This window comes from Sturnira hondurensis, unplaced genomic scaffold (genome assembly GCF_014824575.4).
Source record: "Sturnira hondurensis isolate 20B ecotype Veracruz unplaced genomic scaffold, ASM1482457v3 Scaffold0018877, whole genome shotgun sequence".
NCBI classification, from domain to species: Eukaryota; Metazoa; Chordata; class Mammalia; order Chiroptera; family Phyllostomidae; genus Sturnira; species Sturnira hondurensis.
Window position 1 is genome coordinate 1,730,213 of NW_028091508.1, and position 18,771 is coordinate 1,748,983.

The window sequence follows — 18,771 nt, forward strand, 5'->3', positions numbered from 1 at the left end:
GCCACATGGAACGCTTGCTTACCATTCCTTCCACCTCTTCATTGACTCCGCCCACGGGGGCGCATTCGCTGGCATGGCCGTAGCAGAAGCAATTTCCGCGAACTACCATGTCATACACGGCGTAGTAGTACTTCTCCCTGATTTCCATTCTGGAATCCAGAAGGTTATCTCCCAAAGTATGCAGTTTCACAAATTTGATTCTCAAGTTGGTGATTTTTAAGAGATCTATGAAGGCCACCAAGGAGATGAAAAATCTAATCAAATGAGCAAGACTTCTTTTGCAATTATACATCTTTTCTCTTCATAGAAAGACTTGGCAAATAAAAATGACTTAAGTCGGGTTTACCCCCCTTGTATGATCTAGATGATCACAGCAGTAAAACTGAACATAATGCGACACTCTCTGGAAGGAAGAAAGGTTACGACCTTCTTATGAGTTTAACGAGAATGTTTATTCTATGATGGATTTATTTGCAGACTAACGTTTCAGGAAGAACTATAAGAGTGGACAAATTTAAGAATGTGGTTGCATGATTACCAGGACCTACTGGCATGTAGCAAACTAAACTATTGCAGTGCCATCTGGTTTCCATAGCAATTAGCGTCATTCTCAAAATCAGAAAACTCCACTCAGGTGGGAAAGGTTTTATCACGGTACCCCAAATTCTCATTAATATTATCATACAACAGAAAGAAACATACAGGGTGGGGCAAAAGTAGGTTTACAATTTCTGTATGTAAAATAATACAATACTTAACAAATAATACAAGAATAAATGATGTTTTACATACTCACAACGTACACCTACTCTGGCCCTACCTTGTATTTGTGTTTATTTTTGCAGAGGAAAACACTATTGGAACTGCCCGCCATTTAGATGAAATCCAAGTTACTAAAATAGACCTAACACCCTAGGAGAAACACAACCCAGATACAGAATATGTCAACCAAGTTTTCAAGCAGCATGAGGATCTGTAACTTTTTTGTCATAGTTTATGATGCAAATTCACCAATACAATTACCAACACAATGTAGGGGCAGGAGGGTAAAGGAGTTTAGTAGAGTTTAGTATTAGGGTGTTGGGGCAGATTATTCTCCTACATACAAGTCACTCGTAGACCCATTTGTCTTATTTTATCTTCTTTTTCCTGGGTCTACAGACCTCTGCTGACTATGAAAGCTGGGCTGTCAACTGCAATCTGTAGTCACTTTTTAAGAGCCATTCCACGTTCTGACCAATGTTTTCATTGATTACCACGTTGTTCTAGCTAAAGTGGACCCCAAAAGATTGGTCGGTCCATCTGCCCTACCACTTAGCTCTGTAGCCCGAAACTGCTCCTACGATTCACTTTCGTCTCTGCTGACGTATTGTTATCATTTACGGCACAGGGCAACAGGGGATTGGCCCAGCGCATCAGATGCTTTCAAAGCCCAAGTTCGATGTTAAACACTTATAATATATGCATAGCTTACAATAGAGATTATAGAAAGAGCTGTGGGTTGAAAGAGAAAGTCCATGAGTCCATGCGTTAAACTTGGGCTCTTTGTAAAACCAAAAACTAAACAGAGAAACTGTGGTCTACTGAGCTGAATGGAACTTATGAATGCCAACATTTCCTCCTGCACAAATGCTCCTGCACGGAGAGAGCACAAGTGCCTATTGACGAGAGGCCAAACAACAAACTTGAGGAGCAGCTGGAGTATTTAGAAGCCCTTGAACTGATCTTTGTTGGAAACCTTCAGAAGGGCAAACACACTCCGCTCCACTTTCCTGCCATATTTAACAACTCAGCATTGCACTGACTGGTGTTCTAAGAGGCGAAAATCACTTCTGAAGTGAATCTCAAAGGTCTCAACAATAGAAATAACTAAAGAGATATTGTTCCCTTGATTACAAAGTAAATTAAAAGCATGGAACAGCTGAAATGGATGCTTCTTTGATACAGAAATAGATTTTCCTAATGCCATCTAACAAGAGAAGACAACAGGATTATCATGTCAACACATTCCCCAAGTCCCACAAACTTCACCTAAAGCGGAGAGACTGTGAGTCCTTTCAGGGACTTGGCGTTGCGGGGAGGAGGGTGGGCTGTTGCAGGGCCCAGGGGACATTTCTCACAAATGGATTTTGAGAGCAGGGTGGGCGGGCCTCGCAGAGCTCACCCATAAACGGCACAGGACTGGACGAGGCATTAAACATTTGTTTTACAACAGAATGAAAGAGTAAATAAAGTACAGACCAGCGGCATCTGGGCCACATGCAAAATTAAGTTAAGTGAGGAAACAGCATTTTTCTGGCAATATTCCCTGGACTTCTTCCATTCTTCAGGCTGGTAGTTCCATGGGGCCTTGGTTAAAACAGGGCCCTGCTTGGCAGGGAAGAATCAGCCTGCCCCTTCTCACCTGACTGCAGGCACCTCAGCGGCAGGAGAGGGCCTCACCCTTTCACCCGGACCACAGGACCAGGTCTACGCAAGACCCAAGCCACAGCTGAGAGCAATAACAATAATAGTGTAGCTTCAATGCACTGGAAACTTTCTATGAGTCATGCATTTTGGTAGGTGGTTTACACATATTAACTCTCTAAACAACCCTAAGGTCAATATTACTCTCTCCATTTACAGATGGAAAAAAAACCACAGAGACTGAAGAAAAGTTTTAAGCAAATGACTTGCCCTAGGTCACATAGCTATTATAATATATTGCACGGGAATTTAAACCTAAATCTGTCTGACTCCAAAGCCCATTCTTTTAATTAGTGCACATTCTGCCTCCCCAAAAGATCAAAATGTAATTCTGTAAACACATAGCAATGTTACTGAACGCTGCAAAGAGCTCTGGACGAAGAATCCTAACATAATGGTTCAAGATCTGAGTGACATTATTTAATGTCACCTCATACCTGTTTTTCAACTCTGAGCCTCAGTTTACTCAGCTGGGAAATGGAGATACAACCCTCACCTTGTTGAGCACATTGAGCATGGCTGAGACTTCTGATTTCCCCTTACTATTCTTTCTTCTTTCCTTCCTTTGACAATAAGAGCCCCGCTAAGAGTGTGAGAGAGCATGGGGGCAGCGGTGAGAGATCTTCCGCAGAGGCCCCTGCAGTGTAGCCATGTGACTAATTATAGCCAATGGAATGCAAGTAGAAGTGATAACAGCTCTGTGTCACTTGCCCCTCACTTTCTCCCCTCCCAGCACTATATGGACAAAGCCCTAACTATATTTAACCAGCGCTAACTATATGGACAAAGACAGTAAGACAGAAGGAACCTGGGAATCGGGGTCACGTACTGGCTAGGGATGCCAGATTTAGCAATAAAGATACAAGATGCTCAGTTAAATTTGAATTTCAGATAAATAGTCATTTTTTAGTATAATTATGTCCCAAATATCACATAGGACATAGTTATACTAAAAAAAAAAACTCATTGTTTATGTACAGGTAAAATTTAACTAGGTGTCAATCTGTATTTTATCTGGTGAGCCTACTCATCGCAACTGAGCTACTTTTCCCCAAAAATTCCTGTGGGTGATTTTGTGAGAGAGAAATAAACTTCCATTTATTTGATCCACTGTATTTTGGGAGACCCTTTGTTATAACAGCTTTAGCTAATAGCCTAATCTATACACACACATATATATACACATATATACATATACTGAGCAATAAAATAAATAAGGTGCTATGAGAAGCATAACTGTTTGAGTATCTGTGACAAAATTTTTTACTCTTATCAAAATGCATTCCCCATCAGTGAGGATTCTGATGACTGCTGATTTCGAAAGCTTCCGGTAGGGTATTGCAGAGAAAGAATAAATGAAGAGGGTAGATTTAGCACTGAATATTTGGATTTGGGGTAGAAGCACTCTGGGTAAAAGTTCTTCTGTGATTGCTATTTTCTATCAAACTTTTATCTGAAAACAAGCTTACTCTGTATTCTTGGACTATAAGGATCTTCTATTTTGAAAGCAGGATCTAAAGCACGAAATATCACCTAAAAATAGATAGAAGAGTAATTGGTATTTTTGCAATGATCAAAAACTAGATCTGCAAGTAGAATGCGATACAAAAAAGCACACAAACCTCTCCTTCTGTTGATGGTTCAATGTCAGAATATCGGGAATCACAAATTATATCGTCGACTTTTGTCATGGGGCCAGTTGAAATGCCTGGAAAGGAGCTCTCACAGTCATAAGCAAAGTATCTGTACACGCCCCACGTCTTCCCAAAGTCAGAGGACCGTTCTATTAGCATGGCAGCTGGGCGGAATGTCTAAAGACAGGGTGGAAAAGACTCATGTAATGTTTTTTATCTGTAAGGGTTTTTAAAAAAAATCTCTGAGGACAGTATCACTCAACCGACTGCATGTGGTCGGTACTTCAGAATGCAGCTGGGTTTCAGATACTTCAGACGGCTCCACAGAGCCTCTTCTCACGAGGTAAGTGTCTGCCCCCGAAACTGCACTTGCTCCCACCCCACCCAAGGTCAGTCAGCTGGTTCTCTTTAGAAGCTGACTATAAGGAGGGCTTAGTAACAGTCAAGTCTTGGTATATTTAGTCACCAGACACATAATACGATTGTTCAGTTTGAGTGCTTCTTCTTTTAACTGTTCATTTAATTATCAATGGATGTGTAGTACCTGCTACTCGGTACCACGCACACACTCTAGACAGTCCGATGAGGTATCAGCATGGGTATAAATCATTTACACACAATATGTCACGCATCAGAGTAGAGTCACGTGTGGTGTGCTTTGGGAAAGCAAGAGAAAGGAATTACTAACTCAAGAATCTGGGGAATCCTGCAGTTCCACTCCTAGCCATACACCCAAAAGGACCGGTAACAGACTCAGACCAATACGTGTACAAGAACGTTCACGGCAGCATTATGCACAACAGTCAAACAGGAGAAACAACTCAAATGTCCATCAACCAATGAATGGATAAATACAAATTATATCCCTGCAATGAAATGCTCCTTGACCATCAAAAGGAATGAAATTCTAATATTTCCAACATAGATGAGCCTTGAAAACATTCCGGCAAGTGAAATAAGCCAGGCACAAAAGGACAAATACTGTATGATTCCACTTGCACTGAATGTCTGGGATTGGCAAGCGCACAGAGACACAGCAGAACAGAGGTTTCCAGGGGTGGTGGGAGGGGTCAGGAAGGAGCTGCTGCTTACGGTGCAGAGTGTCTGTGGGGAATGATAAAGAAGTCCTGGAGGCAGTGGTGACAGTAACGTTGTGCATATGCCTACTCCCGCTGAACTGTCCTTAAAAGGGTTAAAAAGGCAAATTTCATGTTATGTATATTTGACCACACACAAAACTGGCGAATGCTTCAGAGAGATGACATCAAACTAAATCTTAAAAGGGTAACTGGGTGCTTCCCAGGCAGGGGCGGAGGAAGCTGCAGGTGGCGGAAGAGGTCTCACAGGGCAGAACAGGAAGGGGTTTGCCTGCCGTGGGAAGGGGTTTAGTTTTCATCTTCATGCAACGAAAGGGAAACACAAAGATTTAACTGGACAAAATGAAACCACACAATAGAAAAAAGATGAAGGGTGTAACTCAAGTTTTACAGTTTGAATACAGATAACAGGTTGGAATTGACCACTCTGAAAATTTATTAAAAGTAAAATACATTGAATTAGACTTCAGTGGAAAGGGAGGGAGAGGAAAGAAACAGACACCTGAGCTTGGGTAGCTGGGAGGACTGTGCTACTAGTAACGAAGACACAAACAACTGTGTGTCTTCGAGATGTGAGGGCATTTGGTTCTGCACTAATGACATGTGAGCCAACCGTATGGTGACACCCACTAGACAATTAAAAACAGTGGTCAAGCCCTGGCTGGTGCAGCTCAGTGGATTGAGCACGGGCCTGTGAAGCAAAGGGTCGCCATTTGATTCCCAGTCAGGGCACATGCCTGGGTTGCAGGCCAGGTCCCCAGGAGGGGGCAGAAGAGAGGCAACCACACATTGATGTTTCTCTCCCACTCTTTCTCCTTCCCTTCCCCCCTCTCTAAAAATAAACAAACAAAATATTAAAAAAACAAAACAGTGGTCAAGCACATGGCTGCAAGAATGGAGCTTGAAACATGGATTTGGGATTCACTGTAACTTACAATATTTGAAACTTCCACACATATAATATGTCCCCAAAGAGCAAAGGACAAGATAAAAGAGAGCCAAAGTCGGGGCTCCAGGAAAATGCATCCACAAAGGGCTAGACAAGGGAGAAAAGAGAATGGTGCCCAGAACTTTAATTACATTCTTTCATTTAACATTCTGTTATGGGCTGAACTCTATCCTCCCCAAATTCTTATGCTGAAGACCTAACCCTCAGTACCTCAGACTTCGACTGTATTTGGAGGTAGGCTCTTTAAAGGGATAAAGTAAAATGAGGTCGCTGGAGTGGGTCCTAATCCATTGTGACTGCTGTCCTTAGAAGAAGAGATTAAGATACAGACAAGGACAGAAGGGAGACCACGTGAAGGCAAAAAGACAAGATAGTTATCTCTAAGTCCAGGAAAGAAAAGGCCATAGAAGGAACCAACTTTGCCGATACCTTGAGCTCGGACCACTGTTTAAGCCGTCCAGTCTGCGGGACTTCGAATGGAACCCCAGGGAACCAAACAGCCTCACAACACACTTACCTTAACGGATGAAGAAACTGTGGCTGAGAGACATCAGCTGACTTGCTAGCCACCTGTGGAGCTCAGATTCAAGCCCAAGACCAAACCTACCTTTCTGCCTCACTGGCTAGTGGCATAATAGAAGACTGAACAATGGATTTCAGAGAAGAGGGAATAACAGACAAAAGTCCTAGAAACAGAGGCAGGATAGAAGTTGGGGGGTGGGTGTTGTGAGCAGGGTCAACTGGAAATCAGAGATGAAGCAGAATGAGCACTAAGAGTAGGCAAATGCTCAGCCACTGATGAACAGGGTAAAGTGAAAGCCAGGTTACAATGAAGATCAAGAAAGTTAAACAGAAGCTGCACAAAGACACTTCTGAATTAAAACTGGCACTTGACAGAGATTTGGGTGACAACTATGGTATAAATTGGCTCATCCCCAGGTCTCCACTCGCCTCTCTTAATAATTCTGATGGTCTTTTCCACTGATAAAAGGAGACAAAGGTAAGGAAACGGAAGATCACATCTTGACAGGTTCTTTGACTTATTCAATGACGAGTGGCTCAGGTTCCTCCTCTTCTTTTTTTTCTTAACCAATTCAGGAATATAAAAAATGATACTTAATTAGAACTGTAAGGTCAGGGAGAAAACCCAGTAGCCAACTGAAGCAGGGCAAGCTCCCCACAAGAACAGCTCCTAGATGGCGAGCGACACCTGGGAGAGACTAGCCTGACGTCTGTGTCACCGGGGAGCAGAGAGGAAAAGCCTTATAGCCAGGCCTTGCTATGCTTCCTTCTCGCTCCTTTCTGTAAATGTCTAAGTCCCAAAGGACCATTGACAGGTTATCCAATTTCCTGTGGAATGAGGAAGCTGCTGGAAATGAGAACAACACATTTTACCAACAGAATGGAAGACTTTCCACACTCTCTGCTTAGTCACCAACCTTTTCAAGGCCTCACAGTGCTGCACAGATGCCTCTGAATTTATACTAAATAAAGGGGCTGTGGATTTGGAAACATCTGGCCATATACAAAAACGCTGTGTATATGCTGAATGAATTTTGCCAGCCTAAGAAAATGCAATCCACTTAGCAATCGGCCGTGACCATGGCAAACAGGAGTAAGCATGACATGTACTCATTCTCATGCCCTTCCGGTCCTCACTATTGTTGAGGGTATCACCACCCTCCTAGCCACTCAGCTTAGACAGTGAGTCATCTTTAAGCTATCCCTGTCGTTACCCTTCCTCCCACTGCTCTGCTTCTAATCTTTCTCTAATTCACGGTTTAACCTTTGATTCTAAGGGGTCCAACTGACCTTACAAAACAGGCTCCACGTCTGGGTGATCATTCTCAGAGGCAGCAGTAGCAGGGTCACAGGGCATATGTGCCATCTAAAGAAGCTTCTCGTAATGCTGCCGAGACATCGGGGCTGAGAATCCCAGACAGCCTCTGCACGGACACCAGTCCTCTCCTGAGTCAGCGCTTTTTACACACTGACCTCCACAAGAGCTGCCCCAGGCCCTCCTTTGCATTTCCGCTTGCCTCCCATCCTGAAATACAGGTCTCACTTCCTGTCAGTTGCTCCCTATTTCCTGTAAAATTCACACTCCTCAGGAAGGAGTCGAGTCCTTCTGTCCTCTTACTTCCCTTCCTCCCCTCACCACCCCAAGGTCAAGGTAAATCTACATTGTTGTGCTGAACAGACCCTGCCAGAGGTATGCTCTCTGACTGTTTCCTTTGCCCAGGACAGCTCTTCTTCCACTTCCTCCCTCTGAAATCCTGCTTGTGCTTCCTGGCACAGGTCAAGGGCAGCCCCAGGCCTCTCCTCATGAAGCTTCCTCTCGTATCCCAGGCTAAAATTAATCTCACACTCCTCTGTGCTAACGCGCATTATCTGACCTTCTGCTGTAACCATTAGCACACTCAGCCGTGTATGATAGTTATTTGCAAGTTCATTTCTCCCCGAGAAAATGGGAAGTTCCAGGAGGGCAATAACTCCATTATCTTTAAAACATCCCATAAAACCTGGAGCAGTTTCTTACAAATGGAAGGTAGTTAGACTCATTCATTTACTTACTCATGTCTCAGTAAATATTTGCAGAAGCAGTTCTGGGCCAAGTATTAGCATATATAAAAACGATCACATTAGTTCCCCACTAGGAAACGAAATCCCACTAGGAAATCCCACTGAGGCCTATCCTACTAGGCAAGGGTAGTGAGATTACCCCTATTCCCAAGGCAGAGGGTATAGAGGTCACACAACCCTATAACGTAGGTGTTACTGCTATTTGCACTTTCCAAAGGGGGAAGACGAAGCTCTGGCCATGCACGCCAGTAAAGGGCAGAATGCAGGTTCACGTGCAAGTCACCACCATAGAGACTGTTTTTCACACATGAACTAGAACCCAAAGATGAGTTCTCGCTCATAAAGTGTGACACCTTGTTCCCATTCTTCACATCTCCGTTAAATCACCACCTCCTCCATCTGGCCTTCTGTACTTCTGGGCAGAACTGCACCTCTGGCCCATTGTACTCACTTGAATGAGTTTCAACTATAGAATATGTGCCCAAAGGACTTTTGGATATAAAGGAACTCAGAACTACCCATGTATGTAAACAGATACCCTTTCCAGAGTAAAAAATAGGACCATAAACATTAATAAAGATGACTAAGTATATTCAGGTGTCACATAACAGGAAGGCAAAATCCTTACACCTAGCTGAGTTTTAATTCTAACTGCCAGGTTGAGTGTGTGATAAATGAAGGAACAAGGAGTAAGTGCGGAAGGTGTTGAGGGGAAGCCTTTCCCACCCTCTCAGTGTCACTGTGTAAACCTTCCTCCTCAGGCCCAGCATCCCTCCCAGTCACGTTCTGACCTCCACGCCCACACGTGCCCCAGCCTCGCAGGCTTCAGTAGCAGATACAAATGAGACTTTCATGGCTACCTGCCCACATGGTAAACTAACCTGGCACCTTTTCCTAACCTGAGAGGGTGCAGATAAGGCCCCTAGCTGCAACTGGAAACTATTCACAAGTGATTTGCATCTGAGAAATAGTAAGTAAATTATGGGCTTGGTGGGCACCAGCATATACTCTAAGCCCTGTGAAGCCTGTCATTTCCAAACAGCTGCTTGAGAAGAAACAAAGGGACTTTATGCAGAGACATTCCCTCATCCTGGAGTCATTTTACATCTCAAAAAGAAAAAGGATGAGAAAATCCACATTTAAGAAGGCATGCACACTTCTTAAGGAACTGTAAACTGTTCTCACAAATTTTGCAAAACCTTGGAAACTAAAGACAATACACTTCCTTTTCAGTTACCAAACTCAGCATTTCAGATCAGGGATTTACTCTCCAGATGTTTTGTTGTGGTTTGGGAGAGTCAGAGCTGCCTCTCTCCATGGGGAAATAAAAAGATACTTGATTAAAAGTTTACAGTTTAATTACCTTAGAATAATGGCTTTCTTTACTTACTGGCATGCAGATAGAGTATTGGTTAAGCACAGTTATTTATGCCCATATTTAAAAAATTGCCCAATTAGCCCCACTGATGATGGCAACAATAATATTTAAGTTCCCATTCAGGTCAGTTCACAACAGACACCAGTTCTGAAAGGGAGAATGCAGTGCTCTCATGTCCCTTGTGAGGAAGTTATGGATTCCTTACCTTGAAGGTCATAATGAGATGAGTAAAATGGAATTCTGCTTCCAAATCCAGTTGGATGGTTACATTTTCCACGCCTACAGATTTTAAAAAAAAAGGAGCAGTAAGGAAATCAGGAACATCTGTGAACACTTGAGACTATTTTCTTAAGTTATCATTATGCTCCTCATAGAAATCCTCTGTGCCTGAAGAGGCAGACAAGACGACAATAAACCCCCGTCCTGACTGAGGTGGTGAAGCACAAATCCGAAGGATCCTTCAATCTTCCACAAATCCTTCTGCCCACTGGAAGGCGACATCTGGCAGCAGCCTCTAGCTGGGTCAAGGACATCTTTACTTAGGAAACAGGGAAATCTTCCCACCCCTCTAAGCCAAGAGGCTCTCCAAGGGGAAAGGAGAGGGGCACTTCCTGAGCACGGCAGGGGCTTGCCTTTCGGTATAAATCACAGGACACAATCCTCCCTCAGGAGAAACACAGATACTCCTTTTTTTTTTCATGTAGCAGTAAGGAAAACAAGAGTTACACTCCAATTTAGAGAAACCCATTTCTGATGGGGAAGGCTTTGGATCCATTTCCATAATTGAAAAATGATGCCAAAGAGATAAAGCGCTGGTCCCATAAACAAACTAGCCCAGACAAACACTAACATCTCCTCTTTGAGGGGAAAGCCTGAACAAACAAATGAGCCTTTGCACCGTGCCCCCCGGGCACATCAGACCGACTACAACACACAGAAAGGCCACTGGAATTCCAGCGCTGGGCCTCATCTCCGCCCCAACGCCTTGGGCCCTGCCTGTTGGGCAGAGGAGCCCTTCCACCTTTCCTGCACCTCAGAGGGCGTTCAGGGCCCGTCTTCCAGAGCAAAGGAAGCCTCAAACGCTAGAAGGCAGGAATGGGTCAGAATGAATCACATCGCCAGCTGCTGTATTTTCAGGAAATCAGTCGGGCTTTCGAAATAAACTCTCCAGCTGGGAAACTACCAAGTCAATTGGGGGAGGGGAGAGGGGTCACTGGAACGGATGTGAGCTGGAATGTTACAGAAAAACATTATAATCATCCTAGCTTTACCAAATTATTAAAAAGAACCATATTATAAACCTGTTCTGGACATTTCTTTTCATGTGAAATGTTAGCCAAGCAACCATATGTCTCTCTTCGCCCAAGCTTTTAAAAAATGTGAAATGTTGCCCTGGCTGGTGTAGCTCAGTGGATTGAGCCTGGGGCCTGCGAACCAGACGATCGAGGTTCGATCCCCAGTCAGGGCACATGCCTGGGTTGCAGGCCAGTTCCCAGCAGGGGACTCAGGAGAGGCAACCATACATTGATATTTCTCTCCCTCTCTCCTTCCCTTCCCCTCTAAAAATAAGTGAATAAAATCTTTTCAAAAATGTGAAATGTTTGTTCCAAATAAAGAGATAACGAAACAATAGAAAGTACAAACAAGACTAGTACCATTTCTGCAACATAAGACCATGTGCTGCGATGTGTGGCCTAAAAGCACATTCCACTTTAGATTTATAACCTAGTAAAGCACTACAGTTTTTTTTTAATATGGGAAGAAAAATCCAGCGAGAAGAAAGAAGACCGTTCTTACATGGTGTATTTGATTTCTGTCGGACCTAGGAATGGATCACCATGAAGGGGAAATTGAAAGCAGCTATACATGCCAAGCCCAAGAACTGATAATTTAATGCCACCATGGAAAGCTCGGTTTGGACAAAAAACACAGAAAGTAGATAAAATCACACTTATACAGAGAGTCCTTAATTGTGACTCCCACTGTCAGATGACAGAGAAATGACAGGCGACAGTAACCGCTGCTCTGACCCTCTAGAGACCAAGCCCCAGCAGCCTCATGTCATCTAACCCTGTCTCAGAGTGACAGAGAAAGCAAGTCCCTCTCACTGGAAAACCCTTCTTTCTGGCATTTGGCTTCTCTTGCCATAAAAATTAAAAGTTGCAGAAAATTTTTACTGATGTAACCAAGTAACACCTCTTCTTTAGAACTACAGCACGTGATGAACTATTTTATTGGCCATCACCTAAAATGGGAACGGTCTTTCTTTTCTAACACGGGGGCATCCTCCTTCTCTTTCCATTTCCCTAGAACATGAGCAGTCAGGAAATGCTCAATTAATTGTAACAAGCTCTACACTATCTCAGGGGTCCTCTGTGTTCAGGTGCAGATTTACAGAAACTTCCACACTGATCTATCGACCAAGAGATCCTCCTGTAAGAATTAATAAAGCTCTAACAGATACACACTTTCTGGGAACCAGTCTATTTCAATCAAGCTGGTAACCAGTGGAGTCCCAAGGCCAACCAACGAACAATTCAACCCTCCCCAGAAACCAACAGTCTTCTAGAAAGCATGTGGGACTTTCTAGTCAATGATGAGGAAATCGATTAAGGAAGTTCTTTACAGAATGATGGATGACTGCAAGCATCCCCAAACAGCTCAGGTAGAGGGTGTCTACCAATCAGATCTAGTAGTGTCCATGCTTTCGACGGCCAGGCTTAGGTTCACTGGTGAGAGACCTTACTCATAATTTTTTAAAAATCGAATGGTACCTGGTTAATTAACAAACACAGTAACTCTACCTTTATCCCCCAAAGCTCAGCATTCAAGTTTCAAACAAATGCAAAAATAATTTTGGCTTAATTTCACAGCGATAGTAATACCATATTTGATGAATTTATTAAACCAAAAGCCAGAAGGCAAAGAAGAGACAAAAGATCAAACTGACATACTCACTGGGGAAACCGACTTGGGGTCATATACACGTTGATCGAGTCTTTGAAAAATCACATCTAGTACTTATTCATTGTACTACCAATTTTTCTTCAGATAGAAGGAAGGTGGTGATAGTGGTGGGGGCTGATTCTGCCCTTTCATTTGGGGTTGATCCAAATGAGATGCTATATTTTTGTAGAAGAATAAGGGCCTGAGAGAACACAGGCCTTCCCACGCCCTCCTTAGCACCTACTCCCTCCCCAAAGGCCCCCCTCAGAATGAGGACTAGGGATGACTTTGGTCTAGCATGAAAGACTGCTTTCTTTTAGGGAGTACACGCTCAGGAAGAAGGATCAGATTTTACCAGAGAAGTTAGTGCTTCAGGCAGTAAATCTATCAAAGGCCATGATCACAGGACAGAGGAACCATAATTACAAGTACCCAGGAGTCTGTCAACCCCTTCCAAGTGACCAATCACACTCCACAAACTTGTTCCCACACGAACCACATACCATTTTCAGATTGCCACCACATCTTAAGGCGGTTTGGAGCAAATGTAGTGACCACATTTTCAATGAGATGACTGTCAGGATTGAGGGTCTCATCATAAGGATCTTGTGAATTGCATATGAAGCATTTTTTGTCCTCCTGAAAGCAAAGTGACTTTCATCAGTCTGGGAAATAACACATACACACACACACACACACATGCACACACACACCTTGAATTTTAATAAAATTCAAGCCCATAATACAAAAACCAAACCTACTTGTTTCAAAGAAAAAAAATGGATGTGCCAACATTACTTAAATAACGTGTCACATGCCTTCCACTTTAATTTACAGCATGTGAGATTCTCCTGAAAATTTCCTCCTGTTTTGCAAATTCAAGGTCAAAAGTAAAAGAAGGTATTGTTTCCACTGGCTATTAATTTAATCAAAATGAAATTTCTAGGCTTAAGCCTTCATCTCAATAAATAGCTAGACAAGCTCACTCTTCAAGTAAAATGCAAAATAGGTATTAGAGAATTTTTGCTGACATAAAGCAAACTGAAAATGAAAGAAAGAAAAAAAAAACAATTCACTTGGCCTGATTTCCTAAAACCTACATAAGGCAGAAATCAACTATCAGGCAGATGTACTCAAGAGCCTTTGGGAACTACAGAACAAGATTTCTTAGCTTCTACTCTGCCCAAACTGTGAACCAGCTGGTGGTGGTGGCCTACAAACAACACACTCCTCCGGATATCTGGGGACAGGGGTACCAGGCTGCCCCATTGTGCTGTGAGCACTATAAACTGTGACCAACTTGAAGAACAGCAAAGTAGACCTGAGCTGGAGCTGAGGACACTTCAGGTTGTCAGGTAGCTCTGAACCGCGCCCTCCTCACTCTCCTCCTCCCTACAATGGGGCTGCAGCAGAGCCGCCTGGCAGCTGGGTCAGGGGAGTTCAAAGAACCCTCTTCCTATTCCAGCATGGCAAATCTTAAATGGCGTGACTTCACAGTTCCCTCTTCCCCACAGGGCTCTGGTTTCCACCTAAGTTTTCTGAAATGCAGGTCACCCTTGAGTCTGAGAATGCACTGAGACTGGAATCTATAGAGACTCACACACATCTTACAAAAACATTTAAGCAAGGGTGGTATTCTTACGAGTACATTATCAACTGGCAGTACTTTACAATTCTATCTATTTATCTTCTTCCTCCCTAAAGAATTTAGAACCCGGCAAAAATGTACTAATGAAAATACAGAGACCAGAAGTCAGCCGTGCAGTTCAGGGACCATGAACAAAACATAAGCTTCCTGACTCGGTTTTTACACCCGCTAAATGCCTGAGGAAAGCTCTCGCCCAGCCCCTTTCTTTAAGATCTGGTATCTGTGGAGAGCACTCTATAATTTCTTGGCTAATCACCTAAACCAGAGAGTCTGGTTCTACTTACTTTTAACACAAATAGTCCAAATCTCATTCTAGTCAAAACTGGTTTCGGGATTGGGCGATTCATTACAGAATGGCCTGGTCTCTGAGGTCAATGCTAGCAGAATATTTTAAGTACAATGTGTATGCTAACATTAGAAAAGGTAACATCTACTGCCTTCATTAACTTTTCAAGCACACTAATACTGAAGAACAATTACCAGAACTTACAAAAAGTTTAATTATAGCCTCCCTTTTAATCAGGAGGAAACAGTCTAGACATCTCTGCATCAATCTGCAAGCAAATGAGTGGAATCCACTTTACCACATTCCTTCAGCTTAATTTATCAGGTTTCCAGAATGGGCTCCCCTTCTGCTTTGTAAAAGCGACTCCATTTTAAGGAATCTGCTATGTAAACCATACCACACCGCCTTCCTCCTAAAGGGCAGGCATACAGGTGGATGAAGCAACCAAAATTAGACTAACTGGTCTGGAACTTGCCCCACTTGTGAGATTAACACCTGCTTGCCGGAGAGGCCAGAGGTATCAGTCTCCTTTTTAAAAATCAAGGAAGGGGATTCTCAGTCTGGATAGTTCCCACTTTTTCTGTTAGAATGTGTTGACTTTATAAAAGTGTGACTTCTGAAATCTAAAATCTGGTCCTACTTTTAGAAACAGAAAACACCCTGAAATTCCGTTTAGGTCCTCATCTATCAGGGTACCATGGCAACCAGGTCATTTTTGAAAAAGAAAGCATCTGATCCTCGTATCTAATAAAGGTGGATGGGAGAACAGCACCAAACGAGGCGAGAAAAACCTGTCCGATGACTGGAGTGACCTTACAAAGGTCAGCGCTGTAATACCCTTTATCCAAGTGCAAAATTTGAAAAAAAAAATCCAAGATCACTACTCGTTATTTAGAAAGAAAGAAAGAAAAAAGAAAAGAAAAAAAAATTTTTCACCCGTATTTCCACAGGGGAAAGATTAAGCGCTTGCTCGCGCACGCACACACACAGGATTTCTGGAGCCCCCGGAGCGGGTGGGTTGGAGCCTGCGGGTTAGGGCAGCGGCAGAGGCCAGGTCTGTCTGCAGCCCTGTCTTTCCATACTGCCTGTGCCGGCAGCGGTGACCACAGGAAACGTTTGGCGGATGCAACTGTGCAAACTGAGATGGGGCAAAAGGGTGGGTTACCAGACGAATCCCGGGCCTCCCTGGCTTGCCCGCTTCCTATCTGGATAGGAGGCAGGATGAGGAGTCCCCTGGGCCAGCCCCTTTGGTCTGGACTGGAGGACGTGCGCGTAGAGCGTCCAGCTGGGCTCTCCGCGCTCACCTGGAGGTGACTAACGATGCAGTAAGGCTCAGGAGCGTGCAACCCGCACGTCGAGGTTACCGAAAGCCTCTGAGCTCGGCCGATGAGAAGGTCGCCGGTGGCTGGGTAGCAGCTGCCTTCCGCGCAGCCGTAGCTGAACTCGGGTTCTTGACCTCGCACTCGGACCCCGAACACCGCTGCGGAAGGGGCAGATGGGGGTGGGGAATGGGGATTGGGAGTAGAAAGCGAGCCCGAGCAAAAGGAACAAGCAGGGGCCAGGATAGTGTCGGTTCAGAAGAAAGCAGAATGCACAGAAAAGAGACAATGGAGAGGTGAGTGAGGGAAAGGCAGGGACGTGGAGAGGCGAATTTGGGGAGAAACAGAGATACGATCTGACTTATCCAGCAGCCATGGGCATCTCGCCCACCCTGATTTGCCCCGGGGGTGGGGGCAGCTCTGGACACAAAAGACTTAGGTGCAGTCCCGCCACTTAGACGCGACTTGACCTGGGTGCAATATAGTGAGCGGGCAGCCAAACGCCGCACATCTGCACCGGAGTGTGTATGTGAACCTGCGTGCACGGGCAGCCCGTGCATCCTCGCTGTGAATGCGAATGTGTGTGCGCGCGGAAATCTGTGATCAAGGGGGCACAGGAGAGAGTGTGTGCATGTGTGTGTGCACGCGCGCACGTGCACGCGCGAAGATCCCTGGATATGGGGTAGAGGTGGCGGGCTCGTGAGGGAGTCCGCTTTCTCGAGCGAGGGGCGAGCGGAGAATTCCTGAGGCTCCGCAGCAGCTTCAACGCTTTGCCATTCCAGGGTAGCTCCGCGTCCAGCTGTTTCTGGCGCCATCCGGGGGCAGACAGCGCTAGTTAATTAAATCCACATGGCCCCAATCTGTTCCCAGGACGAAGCCTGCGCTCAACTCGGGCAATTTTCTGGGAAACGGGCTCCGGGGGGCCTTCCGCAGCGACCCATGCCACCCCAAGGAGCCTTCCCCCCACAGTGAAGAGCCCCAGCAGGAATATGTAAAGTCCGGAGCAGCGGCCGCTGGACCCAGAGCTCTGGGCACAGAGCTGAGAGTATGCGGGTCCGCGATGATCCTCGCGCGCCGTCTTCAGCGGCCACCGATGGCGCTGGGGTTTAATCCCAGCGCATAATTTCCACTCCAGTCCCTCTCCCTATCCCCCAAGTGCCCTCGAAGCTGGGTCAAAAGGCTTTAGGGTTTTCTTTCCCCACATCCAAGCCCACCCCTTCCCCCACCGTTTCCTCGGAATTACCTAAGACACTGAAAGCGAACACCTGGAGCAGCCCCATGTCCAGTCCCTGCGGCCGAGGGGACACGGCAGAGGAGCGATCACCGAGCCGCTTGCCCCGTTTCCCCGTGTTCCTTTATGGAGCAGTGGAGTGGGGGGAAAAAGGCAAATGTTCAGAGAGAGGCGAGGGGCCCTTCCATTTCCTGCCGCTCCCACGGAAACGCGGGGTGGGAGGGTGGGGAGGGGGATATCGCGCAACCACTTTGTTCAGCTCACCCGACGATGCGAGCGCTCTCCCAGCGGCCGGCAGCCCAAGCCAAAGAAGGGAATTATAAAGTTTAGCCTTGGGAGGAACCGAGGGAGGCGCCTCTGCTCATGCGCATTTGCAGAGTCGGCGGAGGGGGAGGGCGGCGGGAGGCCACAACTTGGCCTGGAGGGGCGCTTTTGTTTTAAGGATGCGGCCGCCGTCACTGCAGGGTTGGCTCTTCCAGTTCCCCGCGAGGGGCTCCGGGGCTGCCACCCGTGGTGGGTCTCCAGCGGTGTGCAGGGGGCGGGCTGTGCCTGAACTGGTCTTGGAGGTGGGTGTTCAGATCACTGGGCTTGGAAGGCTGGTCGAGACCTCCCGCGCTCTCGTGCAATTTACATTTGTAAGCAATGAGTCAGGAAAAGGTGCCCTACGGTACTAACTCTTGCCCTAAGCACTCAGGAAGGCCGGTTAAACCTTTGCACAGGGTCGACAAGTCAGGCTGGTTCCTGGGAAACGAACTGTCTGACATCGGTATCACTGAGCTTGGACTAGGCGGGACATCTGTGTCTTCGTACCAGGGAAGAAAACTGCTCTTCACTTCGCTTCCTTTGCGCACACATTTATCTAGGACCCGCCCAAGTGGCCACGGCATTGCATTACCCATCTGCTTTTAAAAATAGACTTCTTATCTAAATCTAGATGATGGCTCTAATTCAGTTAACTTCTCGATCGACACTTTTGTTAAGTGACACCTTTTCCCATCTCACCTGGACAGGGTTGACTCAACAAGGAAGCTGGAGGTCTCTTCATGAGACTTCCCCACAATCTTAAGCACCACACCGGCTATAATTAGAGAGAAATTCCATGGTACCTATACATATAATGTAGTAGGGGAGAGGAGCCCTAATGAAAGGTCTCGAGCGACACCGTGTGTGTAACCTGTCTGGTTAAATAAAAGGTAAAGGTAAGCTCACCAATCTCCTAGGAGTTGGAGGGGGA

At 45.4% G+C, this 18,771-nt stretch overlaps 1 protein-coding gene across 1 annotated transcript in view; it reads right to left on the minus strand.

Moving 5' to 3' along the window:
• Window positions 1-17,954, minus strand: part of LAMB1 (laminin subunit beta 1) — a 70,272-nt gene extending 52,318 nt beyond the window's left edge. Inside the window, exons 1-8 of the mRNA XM_037070613.1 lie at window positions 17,802-17,954; window positions 17,550-17,659; window positions 16,292-16,467; window positions 13,557-13,692; window positions 10,313-10,386; window positions 4,089-4,277; window positions 3,936-3,999; window positions 23-225 (exon numbers count right to left, since the gene is read on the minus strand). Of these exons, the coding sequence (XP_036926508.1) occupies window positions 23-225; window positions 3,936-3,999; window positions 4,089-4,277; window positions 10,313-10,386; window positions 13,557-13,692; window positions 16,292-16,467; window positions 17,550-17,586 (879 nt within the window). The 5' untranslated portion in view covers window positions 17,587-17,659; window positions 17,802-17,954. The remainder of the gene's footprint in view (window positions 1-22; window positions 226-3,935; window positions 4,000-4,088; window positions 4,278-10,312; window positions 10,387-13,556; window positions 13,693-16,291; window positions 16,468-17,549; window positions 17,660-17,801) is intronic.
• Between the last annotated feature and the right edge of the window lie 817 nt (window positions 17,955-18,771).